A 22,941-nucleotide genomic window follows, 5' to 3' on the forward strand; every position below is an offset into this window, starting at 1 on the left:
CCAAAAACAAGAAGAACAATAGGGAATTTTTGGTCTTCGTCGTTCTTAATGCTAGAAAACCCTGCGCTCCGTTCATAGAAATTTTCTTCCCCCATGACAAATTCTTCCATGGAAAGCTCCCCCAACATATCCACCTCATCTCAACCCCTTCACCCAACCGAAAAATCCCCCTGAAAACGTCTTTACACTTCCCAATAACCATTACTATATATAAGCACTGGTTAAAGTTTGCAACTTGTAGCCTCCCCCACAGGGACTGTGAAGGAGTAACTGGTCCCCAAAGACATAGTTCTAAGATTTTTTGGCTATGTTGAAAAAATGGCTATCTCAGAATTTTGATCCGGTGACTTTGAAAATAATTAGCGTGGGAGGGGGCCTAGGTGCCCTCCAATTTCTGGTCACTTAAAAAGAGCACTAGAACTTTTCATTTCCGTTAGAATGAGCCCTCTCGCAACATTCTAGGACCAATTGTTCGATACAATCACTCCCGGGGAAAAAAATAAAAACAAACGAACAAAAAAACAAATAAAAACGCATCCATGATCTGCCTTCTGGCAAAAAATACAATATTCCACGTTTTTACAGATAGGAGCTTAGAATTTCTACAGTAGGGTTCTCTGATACGCTAAATCTGATGGTGTGATTTTCGTTAAGATTCTATGACTCTTAGGGAGTGTTTCCCCCTGCTTTCTAAAATAAGGCGAATTTTCTTCAGGTCCTTAACTTTTGATGGGTAAGCCTAAACTTGATTAAACTTATATATTTAAAATCAGCATTAAAATACAATTCTTTTGATGTAGCTATTGGTATCAAAATTCCTTTTTAAGAGTTTTGGTTACTATTGAGCCGGGTCGGTCCTTATTACAGTTCGTTACCAGGAACTGTTTGATACAAAAAGATCATTGTAAAAAAAAAAAATGATTTTAACCAGTATTTATCAAGAAAAATTTACTTTAGAAATGTATATCTTGTAAGTACTCCTTAGAAGAGGGAGATCTAAAGTGGTTTGTAGGAAGTTGCAGGGTCTTTGACTTTATTAAGAAAGTAATTTTTTTAAGTGCTCCAAACAAATACCCATGAAGAACTTTGAGAGGTTCATTCTCAATAATCTTCTATAGAATAAAAAGCTTTTCTCTAATGAAATTGTAAATTAAATTTTCCTGTAGGGAAAGATTACTCAACGAGAAAAACCTTTAAAATAGCAACAAGCACGCTTAAGACATCTTAAAGCTAATGCACATTGAGCAGCATTATCTTGATTATATGAAGACATTTATTCAGAAGATAAACTGCCTTTTAATACAAGTTACTTGTAAGAAGAGAAAAAATATTGAACTTCTTCTTTTAATATTTATGTTTCCTGTGAAGTACAGATTTCGGCGACAATATAACTGCTCTAACTTGTATCGAAAGGAGAATATACATTTATCATATAATAAATTAGTTTTCCTTTCCTGTGAAACACAAAGTTTGGCGACAGTAAGGGCTGTAATTTGCACCAAAAGGAGAATATACTTTTGTCATTAAATTAATTATTTTTCCTTCCCTTTGAAACACAGAGTTTGGCAACAAGGTAACAGCTTTAACCTGCACCAAAAGGAGAATATATTTTTGTCATTAATTAATTATTTTTCCTTTCGTGTGAAACACAGAGTTTGGCGACAAGGTAACAGCTGTAACTTGCAATAAAAGGACAATAAACTTTTGTCATATAATTAATTATTTTTTCTTTCCTGAGAAACACAAAGTTTGGTGACGGTAAGGGCTGTAATTTGCACCAAAAGGAGAATATACTTTCGTCCTTAAATTAATTATTTTTCCTTCCCTTTGAAACACAGAGGTTGGCGACAAGGTAATAGCTTTAACTTGCACCAAAAGGAGAATATAATTTTGTCATTAATTAATTATTTTTCCTTCCCTTTGAAACACAGAGTTTGGCGACAAGGTAACAGCTTTAACTTGCACCAAAAGGATAATATACTTTTGTCATTAAATTAATTATTTTCCCTTCCCTTTGAAACGCAGAGTTTGGCGACAAGGTAACAGCTTTAACTTGCACCAAAAGGAGAATATATTTTTATCAATAATTAAATATTTTTCCTTTCGTGTGAAACACAGAGTTTGGCGACAAGGTAACAGCTGTAACTTGCAATAAAAGGACAATAAACTTTTGTCATATAATTAATTATTTTTTCTTTCCTGAGAAACAAAAAGTTTGGTGACGGTAAGGGCTGTAATTTGCACCAAAAGGAGAATATACTTTCGTCCTTAAATTAATTATTTTTCCTTCCCTTTGAAACACAGAGGTTGGCGACAAGGTAATAGCTTTAACTTGCACCAAAAGGATAATATACTTTTGTCATTAAATTAATTATTTTCCCTTCCCTTTGAAACGCAGAGTTTGGCGACAAGGTAACAGCTTTAACTTGCACCAAAAGGAGAATATATTTTTATCAATAATTAAATATTTTTCCTTTCGTGTGAAACACAGAGTTTGGCGACAAGGTAACAGCTGTAACTTGCAATAAAAGGACAATAAACTTTTGTCATATAATTAATTATTTTTTCTTTCCTGAGAAACAAAAAGTTTGGTGACGGTAAGGGCTGTAATTTGCACCAAAAGGAGAATATACTTTCGTCCTTAAATTAATTATTTTTCCTTCCCTTTGAAACACAGAGGTTGGCGACAAGGTAATAGCTTTAACTTGCACCAAAAGGAGAATATAATTTTGTCATTAATTAATTATTTTTCCTTCCCTTTGAAACACAGAGTTTGGCGACAAGGTAACAGCTTTAACTTGCACCAAAAGGATAATATACTTTTGTCATTAAATTAATTATTTTCCCTTCCCTTTGAAACGCAGAGTTTGGCGACAAGGTAACAGCTTTAACTTGCACCAAAAGGAGAATATATTTTTATCAATAATTAAATATTTTTCCTTTCGTGTGAAACACAGAGTTTGGCGATAAGGTAACAGCTGTAACTTGCAATAAAAGGACAATAAACTTTTGTCATATAATTAATTATTTTTTCTTTCCTGAGAAACAAAAAGTTTGGTGACGGTAAGGGCTGTAATTTGCACCAAAAGGAGAATATACTTTCGTCCTTAAATTAATTATTTTTCCTTCCCTTTGAAACACAGAGGTTGGCGACAAGGTAATAGCTTTAACTTGCACCAAAAGGAGAATATAATTTTGTCATTAATTAATTATTTTTCCTTCCCTTTGAAACACAGAGTTTGGCGACAAGGTAACAGCTTTAACTTGCACCAAAAGGAGAATATACTTTTGTCATTAAATTAATTATTTTCCCTTCCCTTTGAAACACAGAGTTTGGCGACAAGGTAACAGCTTTAACTTGCACCAAAAGGAGAATATATTTTTATCATTAATTAAATATTTTTCCTTTCGTGTGAAACACAGAGTTTGGCGACAAGGTAACAGCTGTAACTTGCAATAAAATGAAAATAAACTTTTGTCATATAATTAACAATTTTTTCTTTCCTGAGAAACACAAAGTTTGGCGACGGTAAGGGCTGTAATTTGCACCAAAAGGAGAATATACTTTTGTCCTTAAATTAATTATTTTTTCTTCCCTTTGAAACACAGAGTTTAGCGACAAGGTAACAGCTTTAACTTGCATCAAAAGGAGAATATAAATTTGTCATTAATTAATTATTTTTCCTTTCGTGTGAAACACAGAGTTTGGCGACAAGGTAACAGCTGTATCTTACAACAAAAGGAAAACATATATTTATCATATAATTATTTATTTTTCCTTCTCTGTGAAACACAAAATTTCGCGACAAGGGAACAGCATACTTTTGTCACGAAATTATTATTTTTTCTTTCTTGCGAAACACAGAGTTTGGCGACAAGGTAACGGCTGTAAAAGGAAAATATACTTTTCTCATTAAATTAAGTATTTTACTCTCCTGTAAAACGCAGAGTTTGGTGACAAGGTAACAGGTGTACCTTGCACCAAAACAAGAACATACTTTTGTCAAATAATTAGTTATTTTTCCTTTCCTATGAAACACAGAGTCTAGCGACAAGATAACAGCTGTAACATGCACCAAAAAGAGAGTATATTGTCATTAAATTAATCATTTTCAGATTTATCCATCAATTAGCCAAATTTATGATGTTATATAGAATTTTTGTAGAGTATTATCTAACTTTTTAAGTAATTATTAGCTTTAGTAGATTCTTTAGTTGGAGAATTTTCCTATTGTCATATCTTTCTGACGCAATAATTTTTTGAATTTATAAGAAAAAATTCCAAGCAAGTGTTTTGCCTCAGTATAGTATAGCAAAATATATAAAAAAAAGCGTAATTGAAAATAGTTAAGTAGACCCTAAATAGTTAATGCATCCCTCAATTAGACTAGGCTAACCCCTCAAGTTAAAATAGTGGCTATATAGCCACATTTGGACATTTTATGGCCTTCTGAAATTTCTCAGAGGATAATGTTTTTTTAACTTCTTAAGTTCAAGCACGACTTTTTTGTATGCTGGATATTCTATTGTTCGACATTCTCACAGAAATACTATAAGGCTTTTAGGTTCTCCTTCTTTTAGAGATAAAAATAGACAAAAAATAACAATGTAAGAATTATTTTAACCTCGTTCCCAAAATGGATTTTTATAAACTCACAAAAACTATAAAACAAGTATTATACAAGACCTGGTAGCGCAGAAGTAAGAAAACTTGATTGTGGGCGTGGTACCTTAAGTTAAAATTACAGATAAAACAAATTTTTGTTTAGACATGATTAAAAAAAATTTGCCCCATCAACCAAAAAAAAATTGAAACTAAGAAATATAAAAACAAAATTTAAGCCGTTTTAAAACAGACTAAAAAGTTGAAAACAATCTTTTACCTCAAGAATCTATGAACTAAGTGACTAAGACGAGGGCAAAATGGATTTGGCTCCGTAATCAAATTCATCTAAGTTATAAAATCATAAGTGAAGAAAGCCTGTGATTTGAGCAAAACCAACTAAAAAGAATAACTATGCACAGTTTCGCAGTTTATGCACAGTTATCTTTTTCACAGTCTCAGAACTTCAACAACATCATTTTTTAGCTAGGGAGATTTGAAGAATCAGAAAAAAGTGAAAAGTAAATGCTGTCTTGAACGAATATGCTTACCAGACATTAGGTTTGACATTCTAAAATTAATCCATATTTAACCTCTGTTTCTAATTAATTGTGATTCCTATTTGGGAATCTTTTGTTTAATGTTGAGCTTGCATCGCTTACAAAATAAAAAATATTATTGTCAATTTTCACACACAAAGTGGCCTGCGACATGCTTACTTTTACTTTATGCAAAACGTCACGATGAAATGCTTCTATTTTTAACAAGGTCTGACACTTTTTTTTGCTGTGTATGGTTATATTTTTGTCATTGTAAACCTAAACCTAACTAAATTTTCTTATTCGGGAACTATCTAGAAATAAAAGAAAAAGTTTAAAAATCTTACTTTACTGTTAAGCTGTGTACATCATAAGACAATCCAAATTTTTAATTTGCGTTGGCAATTTTTTTTTATGTTCCCCGTGAGACATACGATTTTGCAAAACCTTACAGCTAACCTTACAAACCTTACAAAAACTTACAAAAACTTTGCAAACCTGACAAAAACTCTAAAAAACGATATTTTAATACCAATAAATATATAAAAAGAATTGAGTTTTTATGTTGATTTTAAATAAAAAGTTTTATCAATTTTAGTTACACCCACCAAAGGTTACAAGCCTGAGAAAATTTGCCTTATTTTCAAAAAAGGGGTAAAGGCCCCTCAGATTCATAAAATCTTAATGAAAATCACACCAACAGATTCAGCATATGAGAAAACCCGACTGTAGAGGTTTCAAGCTCTTATCTGCAAAAATGAGGAATTTTGTACTTTTTCCCAAGGGTGATTTTTTGTATCGACCCAGTAGACCTAGAGCATCGAGAGAAGGCTCATTCTAACAAAAATTAAAAATTCTAGTGCCCTATTTAAGTAATCAAAAATTAGAGGGCAGCTAGCCCACTCCCGAGCCACTTTTTTCCCAAAATCGTCTAACCAAAATTCTGAGATTTCTATTTTGTTCAGCATAGTTGAAAGGCCTAAAAATTTTGTATTTGGAGGTAACATGAGGAATTTTTATAAATTCCCAAAGACTTTAGTGTGACGAGCGAGGTTTTAAGAAGGGGGTAACCCTCCTCGTATGCGTACTAATTTCTGCTCTTTTTTTAATATTGTTCCTTTCTTTCAGTTGAAAAAAACTTCTTTTTTTATTTATTTTCGTGTTAAATCAGGAGTTAAGCTGGTTTTTGTTCTATACCTTTTTTATTTATTTTCGTGCCACTTTTTTCCCAAAATCGTCTAACCCAAATTCTGATATTTCTATTTTGTTCAGCATAGTTGAAAGGCCTAATAATTTTGTATTTGGAGGTAACATGACCCCCCACAACCCCTGGGGAAAGGTCTCTAAGTTACAAAACTTGCCCGTTGTTTAAATATAGTAATTGTATAGTATTAGCATTTTGGGAAGTATGCATACGTTTTTTGGGTGGGAACTTTCCATGGAGAGAGAACTTTTCTGGGGGTGAGCTTTTCAAGGGAAATTGTATACTGGGGAAATTTGCCAGAATTTCTTTTTATTTCTTGCATTGTCTTTACTGACTCAATTTTACGCCTGTAGGTATTAAGGGTAATTGTCCGGGGTATATTTTCACCAGGATTGAATTGTTCAAAGGATCATTCCGTAAGGAGGGGGATTTTTCCGTGCTGGTGGAGCCGGATTTTGAAAACAACTATTTTTTCAACTGAAAGTAAGTAGCAATATTAAAACTTGAAATGAACAGAAATTATTACATATACGAGGGGGGTTGCCCCCTCTTCAAGGGCTCGCTCTTTACGTTATAGTTTAAGTTTTGTGCCAATTGTTTGAGAACGACTCGTGAAACATAAGGATCATTTAAATAGAACAATAAATAACTTTTTTATAAATTCCCAAAGACTTTAGTGTGACGAGCGAGGTTTTAAGAAGGGGGTAACCCTCCTCGTATGCGTAATAATTTCTTTTCTTTTTAATAATATTGTTCCTTTCTTTCAGTTGAAAAAAACTTCTTTTTTTATTTATTTTCGTGTTAAATCAGGAGTTAAGCTGGTTTGTGTTCTATACCGATTTATATGGATCATTTTGATAGACATGTCTTAAGGAGCCCAGTAAAGGCAATGAGAGAACAAGGAATCAAATACGGAAGAAAACCTTCCTGAACTTCAATTATGCTGAAGATTTAAGCATCTTAGATGAAAGTATGAGCAAAATGCATGAAATCTTAGAAGTTTTGCGAGTTCAGGGTAATAGAATATGTCAATTCAGAACACCTTGTCACACCATTACTGTCCCTCCTGAGTTCTCTGGCACCCCTTCAGATGTTTCCTTGTTAAAAATATGTTTTAAATCTACTGGCTCGTGTTTTTCCAAAAGACCCTCAGCATAATACACCATGTCAAATCATGTCACTCTGACACGCTTTACTACCCTCTTTCGCACATCATAACACCTGAAGGATTTTCACACATTTTCTATAAAAATAACGTTATAGACTAAAAATAACCATTGTTTTTATTTGAACTGTGGAAACTTGCCATTTCATTGTTAGATTGTAACATTCCATGATAATTCCCGGTCTGTGGCGCTGAATGGCTTGCATGTGGCACCTTCTGACGGGCATTATCAAACCTAAAGCATTTTCATACATTTTCCTATTAAAAATAACCGTTTACACTCAAACGATCATTTAAACTTAAAACAAAATTCCCAATAGCGTTTCTTTTGATGACTCATAGCAATTGATCCACACGTGAAACTTGTACATTGACTTTTCTCCTCGTGAAACCGGTTTTGTTCATGTAAATTGTTGCGTGCTGATTTTGTTCATTAGACAATTTATCTTGACATTTTCTTCGTGAAACTTGTCGTTTGTTAATTGTACATTGATTTTTCTCCTCGTGAAAAAGGTTTTGTTCATGGAAATTGTTGCGTACTGATTTTCGCTGGTGAAACTTAATTTATCTTGATATTTTCTTAGTGAACTTGTTGTATGTTGCTTTATTCTTTTGTGGAACTTAACTTATCATGATGTTTTTTTTCCTCGTGAAACTTGTAGAATATTGGTTTTTTCTTCCTGGAACATGATGCATGTCGATTTTCGTTCGCAAAACTTGTTGCATGTGGATTGTTTTTTTTCAAGAAATTTGATGTATCTTGATCTAAACCATCGAGAAACTTGTTATATTTTTCTTTTTCAACGTGATTTTGATCTTCGTGTACATTGATTTTTGTCTTCGTGAAACCGGTTTTGTTGAAGGAACTTGTTTTGTGCTAATTTTCATTGTTAAAACTTAATTTACCTTGATATTTTTCTTCGTGAAACTTTCTGTATGTTTATTTATTCTTTCATTAAAATTAAGTTACCATGATATTTTTCTTCGTAAAACTTGTTGCATGTCGGGGGTTTCTTCGTGAAACATGATGCTGGCTCATTTTTGTTCGTGAAACTTACTGTATGTGGACTATTTCTTCATGAACTGAATTTATCGTGATTTTTGTGTTCGAAAAACTTGCTATGTTTTTATTTCACTTCAAGAAACTTTGCAAAACAATGCATGTTGATTTTTCTCTTCGTGAAACTTTTACATTGATTTTTCTCCTTGTGAAACCGGTTTTTTTTGTGAACTTGTTTTATCATAGTATTTTTCTTCGTGAAACTTGTTGCATGTTGATTTTTTCTTCGGGAAACACGATGCATGCTGATTTTTGTTCGTGAACCTTTTTGCTTGTGGGTTAGTTCTACAAGAAACTTAATTTACCTCGATTGATGTCTTCGACAAACCTATTTCATTTTCTCTTCTGTCATATTTATTCTTCATGAAATTTGTTGCTTGTCGATTTTTCTCTTCGTGAAGCTTTCACATCGACTTTTCTCTGTGTGAAACCGCTTTTTGTTCGTGGATCTTGTTGCGTACTGATTTTTGTTCGTGAAACTTAATTTATCTTGACAATTTTCTTCATAAACTTGTTGTATGCTGTTTTATTCTTTTGTGAAACTTGATTTATCTTGATATTTTTTGTTCATGAAACTTGTTGCAAGTGGATTATATCTTCAAGAAACTTAATGAGTCTTGATTTATGCCGTCGAGAAACTTTTTATATTTTTATTTGTCTTCGTGAAACATGTACATTGATTTTTCTCTTCATGAAACTGGTTTTGTTCATAGGAACTTGTTGTGTGCTGATTTTTGTTCGCAAAACATAATTGATCCTGATATTTTTCTTCGTGAAACTTGTTATATGTTTTTTTTTTTCGTGACACATGATGCTGCCAAGATTTATATCAAGAAACTTGCTGCATGTGGATAAATTCTTGAAAAAAACTTAATGTATCTTGATTTATGACTTCAAGAAACTTGCTATATTTTCATTTCTTCTTCACGGAACTTTTTTGGGTTTGATTTTTGTCTTCGTGAAACTTGTACATTGATTTGTTTCTTTCATGATACGGGTTTGGTTCGTGCAACTTTTTGGGTGCTGATTTGTGTTCGTGAAGCCTGATTTACCTTGATATTTTCTCTAGAAACTCGTTGTATATTGGTTTATTCTTTCGTGAAACTTAATTTATCATAATTTTTTCTTCGTGGAACTTGTTGCATGATGGTTTTCTCTTCGTGAAACATGATGCATGCTGATTTTCGTTCATGAAACTTGTTGCCTGTGGATTAGTTCTGCAAGAAACTTAATGTATCTTGATTTATACCGTCAAGAAGACTTGTTATATTTTTATTTCTTCTTCATGCAACTTTTTGCATGTTGATTTTCGTCTTCGTGAAATTTGTGCTTTGATTTTTCTTCTCCTGAAAGTGGTTTTGCTCGTGGAACTTGTTAATTGCTGAATTTTCTTCGTGAAATTTAATATATATTGATATTTTTCTTCGTAAAACTTGTTGTATTTTGATATATTCTTTTGTGAAATTTTATTTATCGTGATATTTTTTCGTGGAACTTGTAACATATTGGTTTTTCTACAAAAAACATGATGAAAGCTGATTTTTGTTCGAGAAGATTGTTGCATTCGGATTATATCTTCAAAAATTCAATATATTCTGATTCATGTCTTTGAGAAACTTGTTTTATTTTAATTTCTTCTTCATGAAACTTGTTGCATGTTAGTCTTCCTCTTCGTGAAACTTGTATATTGGTTTTTCTCCTTTTGAAACGGGTTTTGTTCGTGGAATATTTTGTGTGCTGTATTTTGTTCGTGAGGTTTTATTTATCTTGATATCTTTGTTCCTGATACTTGTTGCATGTTGATTTATTCTCTTCGCGAAACTTGTACATTGATATTTTTCCTCGTAAAACTGATTTTGTTGATGGGACTTGCTGCTTGCGGATTTTTTTTCTTGAATCTCAATTTATCTTGATATTTATCTTCGTGAAAATTTGTCATATTTTGGTTGATTCTTTCGTGAAACTTACTTTATCATGATATTTTTCATTATGAAACTTATTGCAAGTTGGTTTTTTCTTCGTGAAACGTAATACATGCTGATTTTTTTTGTGAGACTTGTGGCATATGGATTACTTACTCAAGAATTTTAATCTATCACGATTAATGAGTTCGAGAAACTTGTTATCTTTTTATTTGTTCGTCATGAAACTTGTTACTCGTTGAATTTTCTCTTCGTGAAACTTACAAACTTTTTCTTACATGCTACTAGTTTAGGTTAACAAAATAAAAACAAACAAAATCAAGAGTTTCGAAAAAACTAACGAACGAAAATCAGTAGGCATCTTGTAACAAGTAACCAACATTGTTACAAGATGCAACAATGCACACATGTAACCAACATGCAACAAGTTTTACGGAAAAAGATATCAAGACAAATTATGTTTTACGAAGAAAAATCAGCACGCAACATGTTCCACGAAAAAAATCAGGCTCAAAAGGAGAAAAATCAATGTACAAGTTTCACGAAGAAGAAATAAAAATATAACAGGTTTCTCGAAAACATAAATCTAGATATATTAAGTTTCTTTAAGAAATAATCCACATGCATCAATTCTCACGAACAAAACTCAGCATGAATCATGCTTCACGAAGAAAAAATAATATGCAACAAGTTTTACGACAAAAAAATCTTGAAAATTAAGTTTCACGAAGAAAAATATCAAGACAAATTACGTTCCACGAACAAAATACAGAAGGAGAAACATCAATGTTCAAATGAAGAAAAAATAAAAATATGACAAGTTTCTCGAAGATATAAATCAAGATATATTAGTTTTCTTAAAGAAATTATAAACATGTGTCAAGTTTCACGAACAAAATTCAGTGCGTCATATTTCATGAAGAAAAAACCACCATGCAACAAGTTAGATATCAAGATATGTTAATTTTCTTCAAGGAATGATCAAGTTGCATCACGTTCCACGAATAAAATTTAGCATACATCATGTTTCACGAAGAAAACACCAAATGCAACACGATAAATTAAGTTTCACTAACAAGAAAAAGGTTCAACAAGTTCAATGTGCAAGTTTCATGAAGAGAAACATCATCATTCAACAAGTTTCATGAAAAACAAATAGGAATATAATGCATTTTTCAAAACATAAATCAAAATACATTATAGTTTCTTGAGCAAATGATCTACAAGCAACAATTTACAAGACCAAAAATCAGTTTGTATCATTTTTCACGAAGAAAAACCAGCATGCAACAAGATTCATGAAAAAAAACATTATTGAAAATTAAGCTTCACAAAATAATAAATCAACATACAACAAGTTTCACGAAGAAAAATATCAAAATAAATTAAGTTTCACGAACAAAAATCAGCACATAACAAGTTCCATGAACAGAACCAGTTTCACGTGGAAAAAAAATGAATGTACAAGTTTTATGATTAGAAAAATGAACAAACAACAAGTTTCATGAAGAATAAATTAAAATATAACCAGTCTTCTATACGGTATAAATCAAGATAAATTAAGTTTTTTGAAGAAATATTCCACATGCAACAGGTTTCACGAACAAGAATCAACATGCATCACGTTTCACGAAGAAAAACTAACAGGCATCATTTTCCTTGAAGAAAAATCCAGATAGTTTAAATTTCACGAAACAATAAATCAGCATACACCATATTTCACGAATTAAATTATCTAGATAAATTAACTTTCAGGAACAAAAACTAGCACGCAACAAGTTCCACGAACAAAACCAGTTTCAACAGGAGAAAAATCATGCAAAAGTTTCACGAAGAGAAAAATCAACTTGCAATAAGTTTTGTGCAGAAAAAATAAAAACGCAACAATTTTCTCGAAGACATAAATCAAGATACATTAAAGTTATTTAAGAAACAACCCACGTGCAAAAATTTTCACGAACAAAAATTAGCGTGCATTACGTTTCACGATGAAAAACTAACAGGCAAAAATAAAAATCCAGATGCACTAAGTTTCACGACAGAATAAATCATCATGCAACAAGTTTCACGAAGAAAAATATCAAGATGAGTTTTGTCTAAGGAACAAAATCCAGCACGCAACAATTTCCATGAACAAAACAAGCTTCGCGAAGAGAAAAATCAATGTACAAGTTTCACGACGAAAAAATTAACATGCAGCAAGTGTCATGAAGAAGAAATAAAAACATAACAAGTTTCTCGAAAAAATAAATCAAAATAAAATAAATTTTTTTAAGAAATAATCCACATCCAACACACTTGACGAAAAAATATATTATGATAAACTAAGTTTCGCAAAAGAATAAATCAACATGCAACAAGTTTCACAGGGAAAAATATCAAGATAAATTTCATAAAGAAAAATCAGCAAAGGTCAAAATCAGCAAACAAAAATCAGCAAACGACAAGTTCCATGAACAGAAGTGGTTTCAGGAGGAGAAAAATTATTGCACAAGCTTCACGGGCGGCTTCGATTACTAGGAGTCATTAGAAAAAAACACAATTCAGAATTTTACTTCAAGTTTAAATGATCATTCCGAGTATAAACGGTTATTTTTTAGGAAAATGTCATAAAATTCTTTAGGAGTGATAATGCTCACCAGAGGGCGCCATATTCTAGCCATTGAGTGCCACTGACTAGGAAATATCCATGGAACATTACAATCAAACAATAAAATGGCAAATTTCCACTGTTCTAATATAAAAAATAGTAATTTTTAATTTATAAAGTGATTTTTTGTAGGAAAATCTGTGAGAATACTTTAGTTTCGATAATTTACACCATAGGGCGGCATAGTATGGCACAGTGACGTGAAATGTATCATAATGAGGGTGGCTATCAAAAACACAAACCATTGGATTAAAAACATATTTATAACAAGAATACATCTTGGAAATGTCTGAGAAATGATGAGGGGGTGCCAGAGGGACACTAATATTGTGACACGGTGGTGTGAATTGGCATGGTGTATCACGGAGGATTGACTTGCTACAATATGAACCGTTGGACTTTATGTATGATTTTGAACAAAAAAATGTTTTGAAAATTTCTCAGGAATGCTTAGGGGGTGCCAAAGGGGCATTCATGGTGGGGCACAGTGGCATGAATTGACATGGAGTATCATTCTTAGGATGGCTTGCGAAAACATGAACCAAAGGATGAAAAAATTATATATAACAAGAATATATCTTTGAAATGGCTTAGGAATGATTAAGAGGCGCCAGAGGGCCAGTAATAGCGTCAGACGGCGATGTGAATTGGCATGGCCTATTGCGGAGGGATGGCTTGCGAAAACTTGAGCCAATGGATATAATGCATGATTCATAGCAAGGTTATATCAGGAAATTGTCTTAATTCTTGCCAGATGGTCAATCATAGTGTGGCACGGTGGCATGAATTGTAGTGCTGTCGCGGTGGCGCGGTGGCGAGATGTTGTATTACGTTTGTTGAGGGGTTGCTAGCAAAAACATGAACCAATGGATTTAATGCATTTTTTTTTAGCAAGAAAACATCTGGAAAATACCTAAGGAATGATGGGGAGTTTCCAGGGGGTTCCAGAGGGCCAGTAATAGTGTGATTCGGTGGTGTGAATTGGCACGGTGTATCACGTTGGGGTGGCTTGTGAAAACATGCACCATTGGATTTAATGCATGATATTTAACAAGAAAATGTCTGGAAAATGTCTTAGTAATGATAAGGAGGTGCTAGATGGCACAAGAGGGGCGTTTATAGTCTGAAACAGTGGCATGAGTTGAGATGGTATATGATGGGAGGGGGTTGGATTGCGAAAACATGAATCAATGGATTTACTGCATGATTTTTATCAAGTTTCCACTGTTCAAATATAAACAATTGTCATTTTTAGTTTATCAAGTGATTTTTGTAGGAAAATCTGTGAGAATGCTTTAGGTGTGATAATTTGCATCAGAGGGTGGCGTAGTATGCCACAGTGACTTAAAGTGTATCATGTTGAGGGTGGCTTTCCAAAACACAAACCATTGAATTTAAAACATGTTTTACACAAGAATATATCTTGAAAATGTCTTAGAGATGATGAGGGGGGTGACATTCGGACACTAATAGTGTGACACAGTGATGTGAATTGGCATGGTGTATCACGGAGGATTGGCTTGAAAAAAAAAAGGAACCATTGGATTTAATGTATGATTTTTAACAAGAACAAACTTCGAAAACTTCTGAGGAATGTTTAGGGGGTGCCAAATGGGCATTCATAGTGTGGCACGGAGGCGTGAATTGACGTGGTGTATCATGTTTAGGACGGCTTGCGAAAACTAAAACCAAAGGATCTAAAACATAATTTATAAAAAAGAACATATCTTCAAAATGACTTAAGAATGATTAAGGGGTGCCAGAGGGCCAGTAATAGCGTCAAACGTTGGTGTGAATTGGCATGGCTAATCGCGGAAGGATGGCTTGTGAAAACTTAAGCGAATGGATATAATGCAATATTTTTAACAAGAAAATATCAGGAAAATGTCTTAAGACTTAAGACTATGACAAGGGTGCTACAGGATTGTAGAGGGCCAATCATAGTGTGGCGCGTTGAAGTAAATTGAAATGGTGTATCGCGTTTGTTGAGGGGTTGCTAGCAGAAACATGAACCAATGGATTTAATGCATGATTTTTAGCAAGAAAACATCTGGGAAATGTCTTAGGAATGATGTGGGGGTCCCAGAGGGCCAGTAATAGTGTGACACGGTGGTGTCAACTGGCACGGTGTATCACGTTGGGATGGCTTGTGAAAACATACATCATTGGATTTAATGCCTGATTTTTAACAAGAAAATGTCTGGAAAATGTCTTAGGAATGATAAGGGGGTTCTAGATGGCACCAGAGGGGCGTTCATAGTCTGAAACAGTGGCATGAATTGAGATGGTATATGGTGGGGGGTTGGTTTGCGAAAACATGAATCAATGGATTTAGTGCATGATTTTTATCAGGAAAATACCTGGAAAGTGTCTTAGGAATGCTGAAGGGGTGCTATGGGGTACCAGGAGACCAGTAATAGTGTGAGACGGTGGAATGAATAGACATGGTGTATCATGCAGGGTTGGCTTGCGAACATATGAACCAATTGATTTAATGCATAATTTTTACTATGAAAATACCTGAAAAATGACTTAAAATGATAATATCATCAGTTCTATTGATTTCTTCTCACTGTTCAAAGTGGCAAAACTGACGAAAATGCCGTGTCGCCGTAAAAAATTCAGAATTTGGAAAATTTCAAAAGAATAATCTTGGAAATTTGCAATACCCAGGCATGAGTAAGCATGATTCGGTTCTAGGGGAGGGGATGGTCAAGAATTTCTTATTCATTTTGATGTTTACGGTACTTTAAGTTTGGATGATCTTTTTTGACATTTTTTTTTTATCTCTATTTTGGCACAATGCAATAGAATGAAAGCATACCTGAGACAGTATCTTTTCAAAAAAAAACAAAAAACATTCACTGTTTACCATGTGACTAGTCTACATTTAACACTCAAGAGTCATGTGATTCTTTCCTAGAGGGTCCAATCTACTGAAGAAGATGTTTTTCAAAAAACAGTACCTACTTCAGAAACCAACATCACAATGAGTGTTTTGGCTCCTAAAACAATTAATGATGGTGACAAGACTATGTCTCGGGGGAAAATTATATCCAGTTCTCCGATTATGGGTAAGTACTAGAACTTTTTCGGTTCTAAAATAGCCTAATGTTTTTTTTTTTTTTTTTTTTTTTTTTTTTTTTTTTTTTTTTTTTTTTTTTCTACTCAGTCTGACATGGAAAAACTTTGAGAAGACTGATTCTAGTTTGTGGATTACATAAAAAAAAACTAGTTTTTTTAACTGAAAGTAAGGAGCGACATTAAAACTTAAAACGAACAGAAATTACTCCGTATATGAAATGGGTTGTCCCCTCCGGAATCCCTCGCTCTTTACGCTAAAGCTTTTAATTGTATTAAAAAGCAGAATTGTGGCAAAGAGTCAAACTTTAGCGTAAAGAGCGAAGGATTGCGGAGGGGACAACCCATTTCATCTACGGAGTAATTTCTGTTCGTTTTAAGTTTTAATGTCGCTCCTTACTTTCAGTTAAAAAAACTAGTTTTTCTTATGTAATTTCTGAACGTTTTTGAATTAATGCATGTTTGATTTTGGCTCTCCACACATAAATTATTAAAATGAAATTTGCATATTAATTCCTTTTTTGGCTAAATGGCTTTCTCTTAGTTTTGATCAGACGATTTTGAGAAATAAGGGATGGGAAAGGAGGCCTAGTTGACATGCAATTTTTCGGTTACATAAAAAGGCAACTATAAATTTTTATTTTTAACGAATTTTTCTATTAGTAAAAAATATACGTAACTTAAGAATTATCTTACGTAACAAACTTTTATATTCTTTAATTTTTATTATGTATATGAGAAGGTTTGTATCCTCGTTAATACCTCGTTCTTTACACTAAATCGCAAGTTTTGTCCCAATTCTTTAAGAATGACCCCTGAATCAGAAAGGCCGAAGAATGAATAGTTGAAACTACTAAAAATACTATAGCATAAAGAGCGAGGTATTTATCTCCTCCTAAATACCTCGCTCTTTATGCTAAAGTATTTTTAGAACCCCTCACATGCGTAATAATCTCTGTTCGTTTTAAGTTTCAATGCTACTCTTTACTTTCAATTGAAAAAAAATTTTCCATGTTTACTTTTTCATTGTTTTTTTATAGTAATTTTAGAAAATCCTGCGCCCTTTTCATTGAATTTCTGTTCCCCCATGACACATTTCTCCATGGAAAGATCCTCCCACATAGCCCCCTCCCCTCAACCCCACCCCCAAAACCAAAAAAAAATCCCCTGAAACCGACTGTACACTTCCCAATAACCATTATTATATGTAAACACTGGTCGAAGTTTGTAAGTTGCAGCCCCACCCCCAGGGACTTTGGGGGTGTAAGTCATTCCCAAAGACATAGTTATTATGGTTTTTGACTATGCGGAACAAAATGGCTATCTCAAAATTTTGATCTGTTGACTTTGGAGAAAAAATGAGCGTGGGAGGGGGCCTAGGTGCCCTCCAATTTTTTTGGTCACTTAAAAAGGGCACTAGAACTTTTCATTTCCGTTAAATGAGCCCTCTTGCGACATTCTAGGACCGCTTGGTCGATACGATGACCCCTGGGGAAATAAACACGCACCCGTGATTTGTCTTCTGGCAAAAAATACAAAATTCCACATTTTTGTAGATAGGAGCTTGAAACTTCTACAGTAGGGTTCTCTGATACGCTGAATCTGATGGTGTCATTTTCGTTAAGATCCTACGACTTTTAGGGGGTGTTTCCCCCTATTTTCCTAAATAAGGCAAATTTTCTCAGGCTCGTAACTTTTTATGGGTAAGACAAAACTTGATGAAACTTATATATTTAAAATCAGCATTAAAATGCGATTCTTTTGATGTAGCTATTGATATCAAAATTCAATTTTTTAGAGTTTTGGTTACTATTGAGCCGGATCGCTCCTTACTACAGTTCGTTACCACGAACTGTTCGATAAACTGATATAGGCTAAATTACAGTCCAGTTAAACGTTTATGATGGGGTCTTAAGACTGCCACTACTTCAGCTATTGCAGTTTTTTACACAGAATTTGAGATTAGACATGGAGTTCATTTGGCTTGGGATATTGGGACCCTCAAAAATTATATCTAGCATACAAAATACCTTGAGAATTATTTTGTATTTTTAATTTTACGCAGGTGAACCTTGGAATACTATTAACTTCCTAGTGGAAGTCGACTCTTTCTCTTAACTCTATTTTTAAAACAGTAAGAAACTTTAGCGTAAAGAGAGGGGCGTTGAAGAGGAAAAACCCTTTCATAAACGAAGTAATTTCTGTTCGTTTTAAGTTTTAATGTTGCTCCTTAATTTCATTTAAAAAAACTTGTTTTTTTTTATTTACTTTCTGGACGTTTTTGAATTAATGCATGTTTTGATCTTGGTTCTCCGCACATAAATAATTAAAACTAAATTTGCGTATTAATTAATTGCAATTAATCGGAAGATTTTGAGAAGAAAAGAACGAGGGAGGAGGCCTAGTTGCCCTCCAATTTTTTGGTTACTTAAAAAACCAACTAGAACTTTTAATTTTTTACAAACGTTTTCATTGGTAAAAAATATACGTAACTTACGAATTAATTTACGTAACGAACTTCTATATTCGTATGTTTTTATTGCGTGTATGAGGGGGTTCAACCCTCGTCGATACCTCGCTCTTTACCCTAAAGCTTAAATTTCGTCCCAATTCCTTAAGAATGACCTCTGAATCATAAAGGTCGTAGAATAAATAGTTGAAATTCCTAAAATACTTTAGCGTAAAGAGTGAGGTATAACGAGGAGGTAAACCCCTCATATGCGTAATAATTTTTGTTCGTTTTAAGCTTTAATGCTGCTCCTTACTTTCAGTAGAAAAAACTTTTCATATTTATTTTTTCATTGTTTTTTTCAAATAATGCTAGAAAACCCTGCGCCCCCTTCATTGAAATTTTCTTCCCCCATGACAAGTTTCTCCATGGAAATATCCTCCCACGTAACCCTCCTCCCTCAGATCTCCCCCTAACCAAAAAAAAATCCCCCTGGAAACGCCTATACATTTCCCAGTAATCATTACTATATGCAAACACAGGTCAAAGTTTGTAACTTGCAGCCCCTCCCTCGGGAACTGCGGGGGAGTAAGTCGTCCCTAAAGACATAGTTATTAGTTTTTCGACTATGGTGAACAAAATGGCTATCTCAGAATTTTGATCCGGTGACTTTTGGGAAAAAATGAGCGTGGGAGGGGGCCTAGGTGCCTTCCAATTTTTTTGTCACTTAAATAGGGCACTAGAACTTTTAATTTCCGTTAAAATGAGCCCTCTTGCGACATTCTAGGACCACCCAGTCGATACGATCACCCCTGGGAAAAAAACAAACAAACAAAAAAACAAACAAATAAACAAATAAAGACGCATCCGCGATGTGTCTTCTGGAAAAAAAGGCGAAATTCTACATTTTTGTAGATAGGAGCTTGAAACTTCTACAATAAGGTTCTATGATACGCTGAATCTGATGGTGTGATTTTCGTTAAGATTGTATGACTTCTAGGGGTGTTTCCCCCTATTTTCTAAAATGAGGCAAACTTTCTCAGGCTCGTAACTTTTGATGGGTATAACTGATCTTGATGAAACTTATATACTTAAAGTCAGCATTAAATGCGATTCATTTGATGTAGCTATTGGTATCAAAATTCCATTTTTTAGAGTTTCGGTTACTATTGAGCCGGGTCGCTCCTTACTAAAGTTCGTTACCACGAACTGTTTGATGTTGTTCTAAATTTAAATTGCAGTCACTGAAAGTTCGTAGTTCTAGCAGGGGCACTTGGGATAGTACAAGTGCCATTCTCTCTGTATTTTGTACATTTCTTTTATTTATCCCCCCTCCTATATTTCGGAAACACCTCTTTTTTATTTTCATAAAAAAATAATAAAAATCATCCCCCCTGCATTTTCATGAATTGGCACCCCGGAGTTATAAGTATTCTCTATGGACAAAAACTGATCCTTATAATTCCAGTACCACACAGTATATTCTGTTCTGTAGACTTTATATTTTGCGAAAAACGGCAGGAAATGCTTTGAAAGTGCTCTTTCTAAAAACTTAAACTTTTGATTAAAATAAAACTTTCTAATGGCTTCCAGATGAATGAAATTAAAATTATAATCATAACGGTTACTCTTTGGACTGATGTCCCAATTTTGCAGATGAAAATCTGAATGACATTCTAGACTAAATAGAACAATAAAAAGTAAAAGTAGAAACTAAACGTTGAAGAATGTGGTTCTAAGTAACTTCGCCCAAATTTTACAAAAACCTGTCGAACTTTCTGTCCTAAATTAATTCGCAAAAGTATGTTAAACAAATAAGTAAGTATAATGGAAGTGAAGGTTTTTTGCCAAAACTTTTGACTCTTTTTATTGGCGTTTGAATTCGTTCAAAATGGTAATAAATTTATATTTATAAATTATAAATCTGAATTCCCATCATTTGAATTTTAATTATTTAGGTCGCTTTGCAAAGACGATCTAGAACACCGTAAATGAGGTTAGTCATAAAATTACTAGATTGACCAGAGTAACGGAAAATTTTCGCGGACCTTCTTGAGATATTGCATGTCCAGCGTTATCTTGCAAGCGAAGGATCTATAATTCTCTGTTTTAGATGATAAGACTTAGTCAGATTTATGAATTTTTATTGTCCAAGAAAACTTGGTTAACTTTTTTTGGAATCTCGGAATCTCATGTCTCATATAACAATGTCATGTCAGAAATCAGAACAACATATCAAAACCTTATTTCTCATATCAGAATCTAATATCATAACTCAGAATATCATATCAGAAGATAGCTTGGACAGGTACAACAGTATACAGCATTTACCATTCCTAGTGCTTTTTGCTAATAAATTCCATTTTTTCAAAAAACAACAATTAGGACATTTATCAGCTGTGAGTTGTTTTTGTTTAACTTATTACGGTTATTATTATTTTCTTTTATCACTTGGATACTTTCCATCTTTTTATCCGGGTGCTGTTTAAGCTAGTTTTTCTTCTTATATTTTCTTTTCTGCTGATAAAGCCTTCTGGTTATAAAACCAATATTTTCGGACTTCTAATAGTAATTGTAAAATACTTTTTTTTTTCCAAAATTCATTGTCTTAACAAAAATTCTATCCGTTTTTCAGTAGCTCACTTCTGCTCCATTTTAGTTATGTCTAAGAAATGGTTTGATATCCACGAAAAGATGCTTTATAGCTTGAACAGTTAACTTAACTAATGTAATGCTTCTCACTTTATCTATTTTCGTTTTAAAACTTCAGCATATCTTGTGAAAAAAGTCTTTACATGCTCTTATCTTTTTCTTTGAGCTTATTTTCCCCTTTCCCTCTCAGGTAGCTCAGTAGGAATTTTCTATTTAAAAGGAATTCTTCATAAATATGGTTTCTTTAACAGAAGATTTATTACCAAGGATTTTGTTGAACTTTGGCACCCAGCTGAGATAGGTCCTTTATTCGTTTTTTGATTCTTTACGACCTCTACAGCTCACTCCCACTTACTAGAATTATGGTTCAAGGAAATAATAAATCCTTAAGGGTTTCCTTATTTCTTGTTTTTACACCTCTGAAAAACAATCTAACTAAGTCAAATTTTTAACGCTGCGAGGTTTTAGTGACAATGCAATTTATTGGCGTTTAACTTGTTTACTTAGGAAGCTATACAGATGGGCACCATATACCTCAAATACGGATGGGCACCGATTGCCTCAAATAGGGATGGACACTAAGTACGGATGGGGATCAAATACTTCAAATACGGTTCGGGACCTAATGCGGATGGGCACCAAATACCTCAAATACGGATGGACACGAAAATCTGAAAACCAATTCAATACGGATCCCTCAATGATTCCTTTAGTCGGTAGTACTTCACTTTACCCCTCCCCCCATAATGGAACAGAGCAACCATTCACAATCCCTTTCTATAATTTGTGGCAACAAATTGAAACTGAGAAGTGGCCTGGGCTAGTAGTAACCAAAACTCAAAGAAAAGAAGTTCTGGCAGCAGGATTTTGCATTGTATCGAACCAATAATCCTAGAAGATCAAAAGAAAATTCGAATAGATAATTTCTAGCTCTATTTTTAAATAGCCAAAAGATGGTGTCAGAGCAAAGTGGTGTCTGTCATTTTGCAGCAAAAATCTATAATTTGCCCAAAGAGAACCAAGTTGCAATCGGTGGAAATTTTGAGATGGCCAATCGATTTGGAAATCTATGCATTGAAATTCACACTTTCAGAGGAAATAGCACCCTGCGGTGATGCATTTCTTCCTGAAGTCACATAGTCCACACAAAATAAACGGTTAATGTGAAAACTGTTTTTATGCTTTAATTAATGAATCAGGGTATGTTGGCTATACGCTATCAAGGTCATTTCCAGGGGGTTGGGATATTTAACAGCCCTCAAAAAAAAATGTTTGTCCGACTAGTACAAACGTAACAAACATGAATGTAACCAAATTTTTGATGAGTTTTGTAAAGTTCTTTTGTACTTTCTTTAAAAAAATCGTAAGCCACCCCTCACCCCTTGACAGGATCCTGGATACAACCCTGCCCTCTACATAGACTTTTGATTTACATAAAAGAGATTTTTGACAATATTCCATGTTCCTCAACTCTTTAAGCTCTTATCAGTTCTGAGATTCCCCTTGTTTAGAGCTCTTGGATTTTGGTTTTAGGGGCTTATGATTTGAATTGTTGGAATTGCCTCTCAGTCTTTATCTAATCAAATTTCTGTGGATTGTGAAATGAGGCAAGAGGG

The 22,941-nt window shown here is 33.6% G+C and overlaps 2 protein-coding genes across 2 annotated transcripts in view; one reads left to right on the plus strand and one right to left on the minus strand.

Annotated features, from left to right (window-relative positions):
- LOC136034175 (interaptin-like) overlaps positions 1–22,941 on the minus strand; it is a 442,249-nt gene that overhangs the window by 211,839 nt on the left and 207,469 nt on the right. The window lies entirely within an intron of this gene.
- Positions 1–22,941, plus strand: part of LOC136034185 (uncharacterized) — a gene marked incomplete at its 5' end in the record, with an annotated part of 118,292 nt that overhangs the window by 80,335 nt on the left and 15,016 nt on the right. The window contains 1 exon segment of the mRNA XM_065715363.1: positions 16,067–16,217. Coding sequence (XP_065571435.1) covers positions 16,067–16,217 — 151 coding nt within the window.

Source organism: Artemia franciscana, chromosome 12 (genome assembly GCF_032884065.1).
Source record: "Artemia franciscana chromosome 12, ASM3288406v1, whole genome shotgun sequence".
Taxonomy (NCBI): domain Eukaryota; kingdom Metazoa; phylum Arthropoda; class Branchiopoda; order Anostraca; family Artemiidae; genus Artemia; species Artemia franciscana.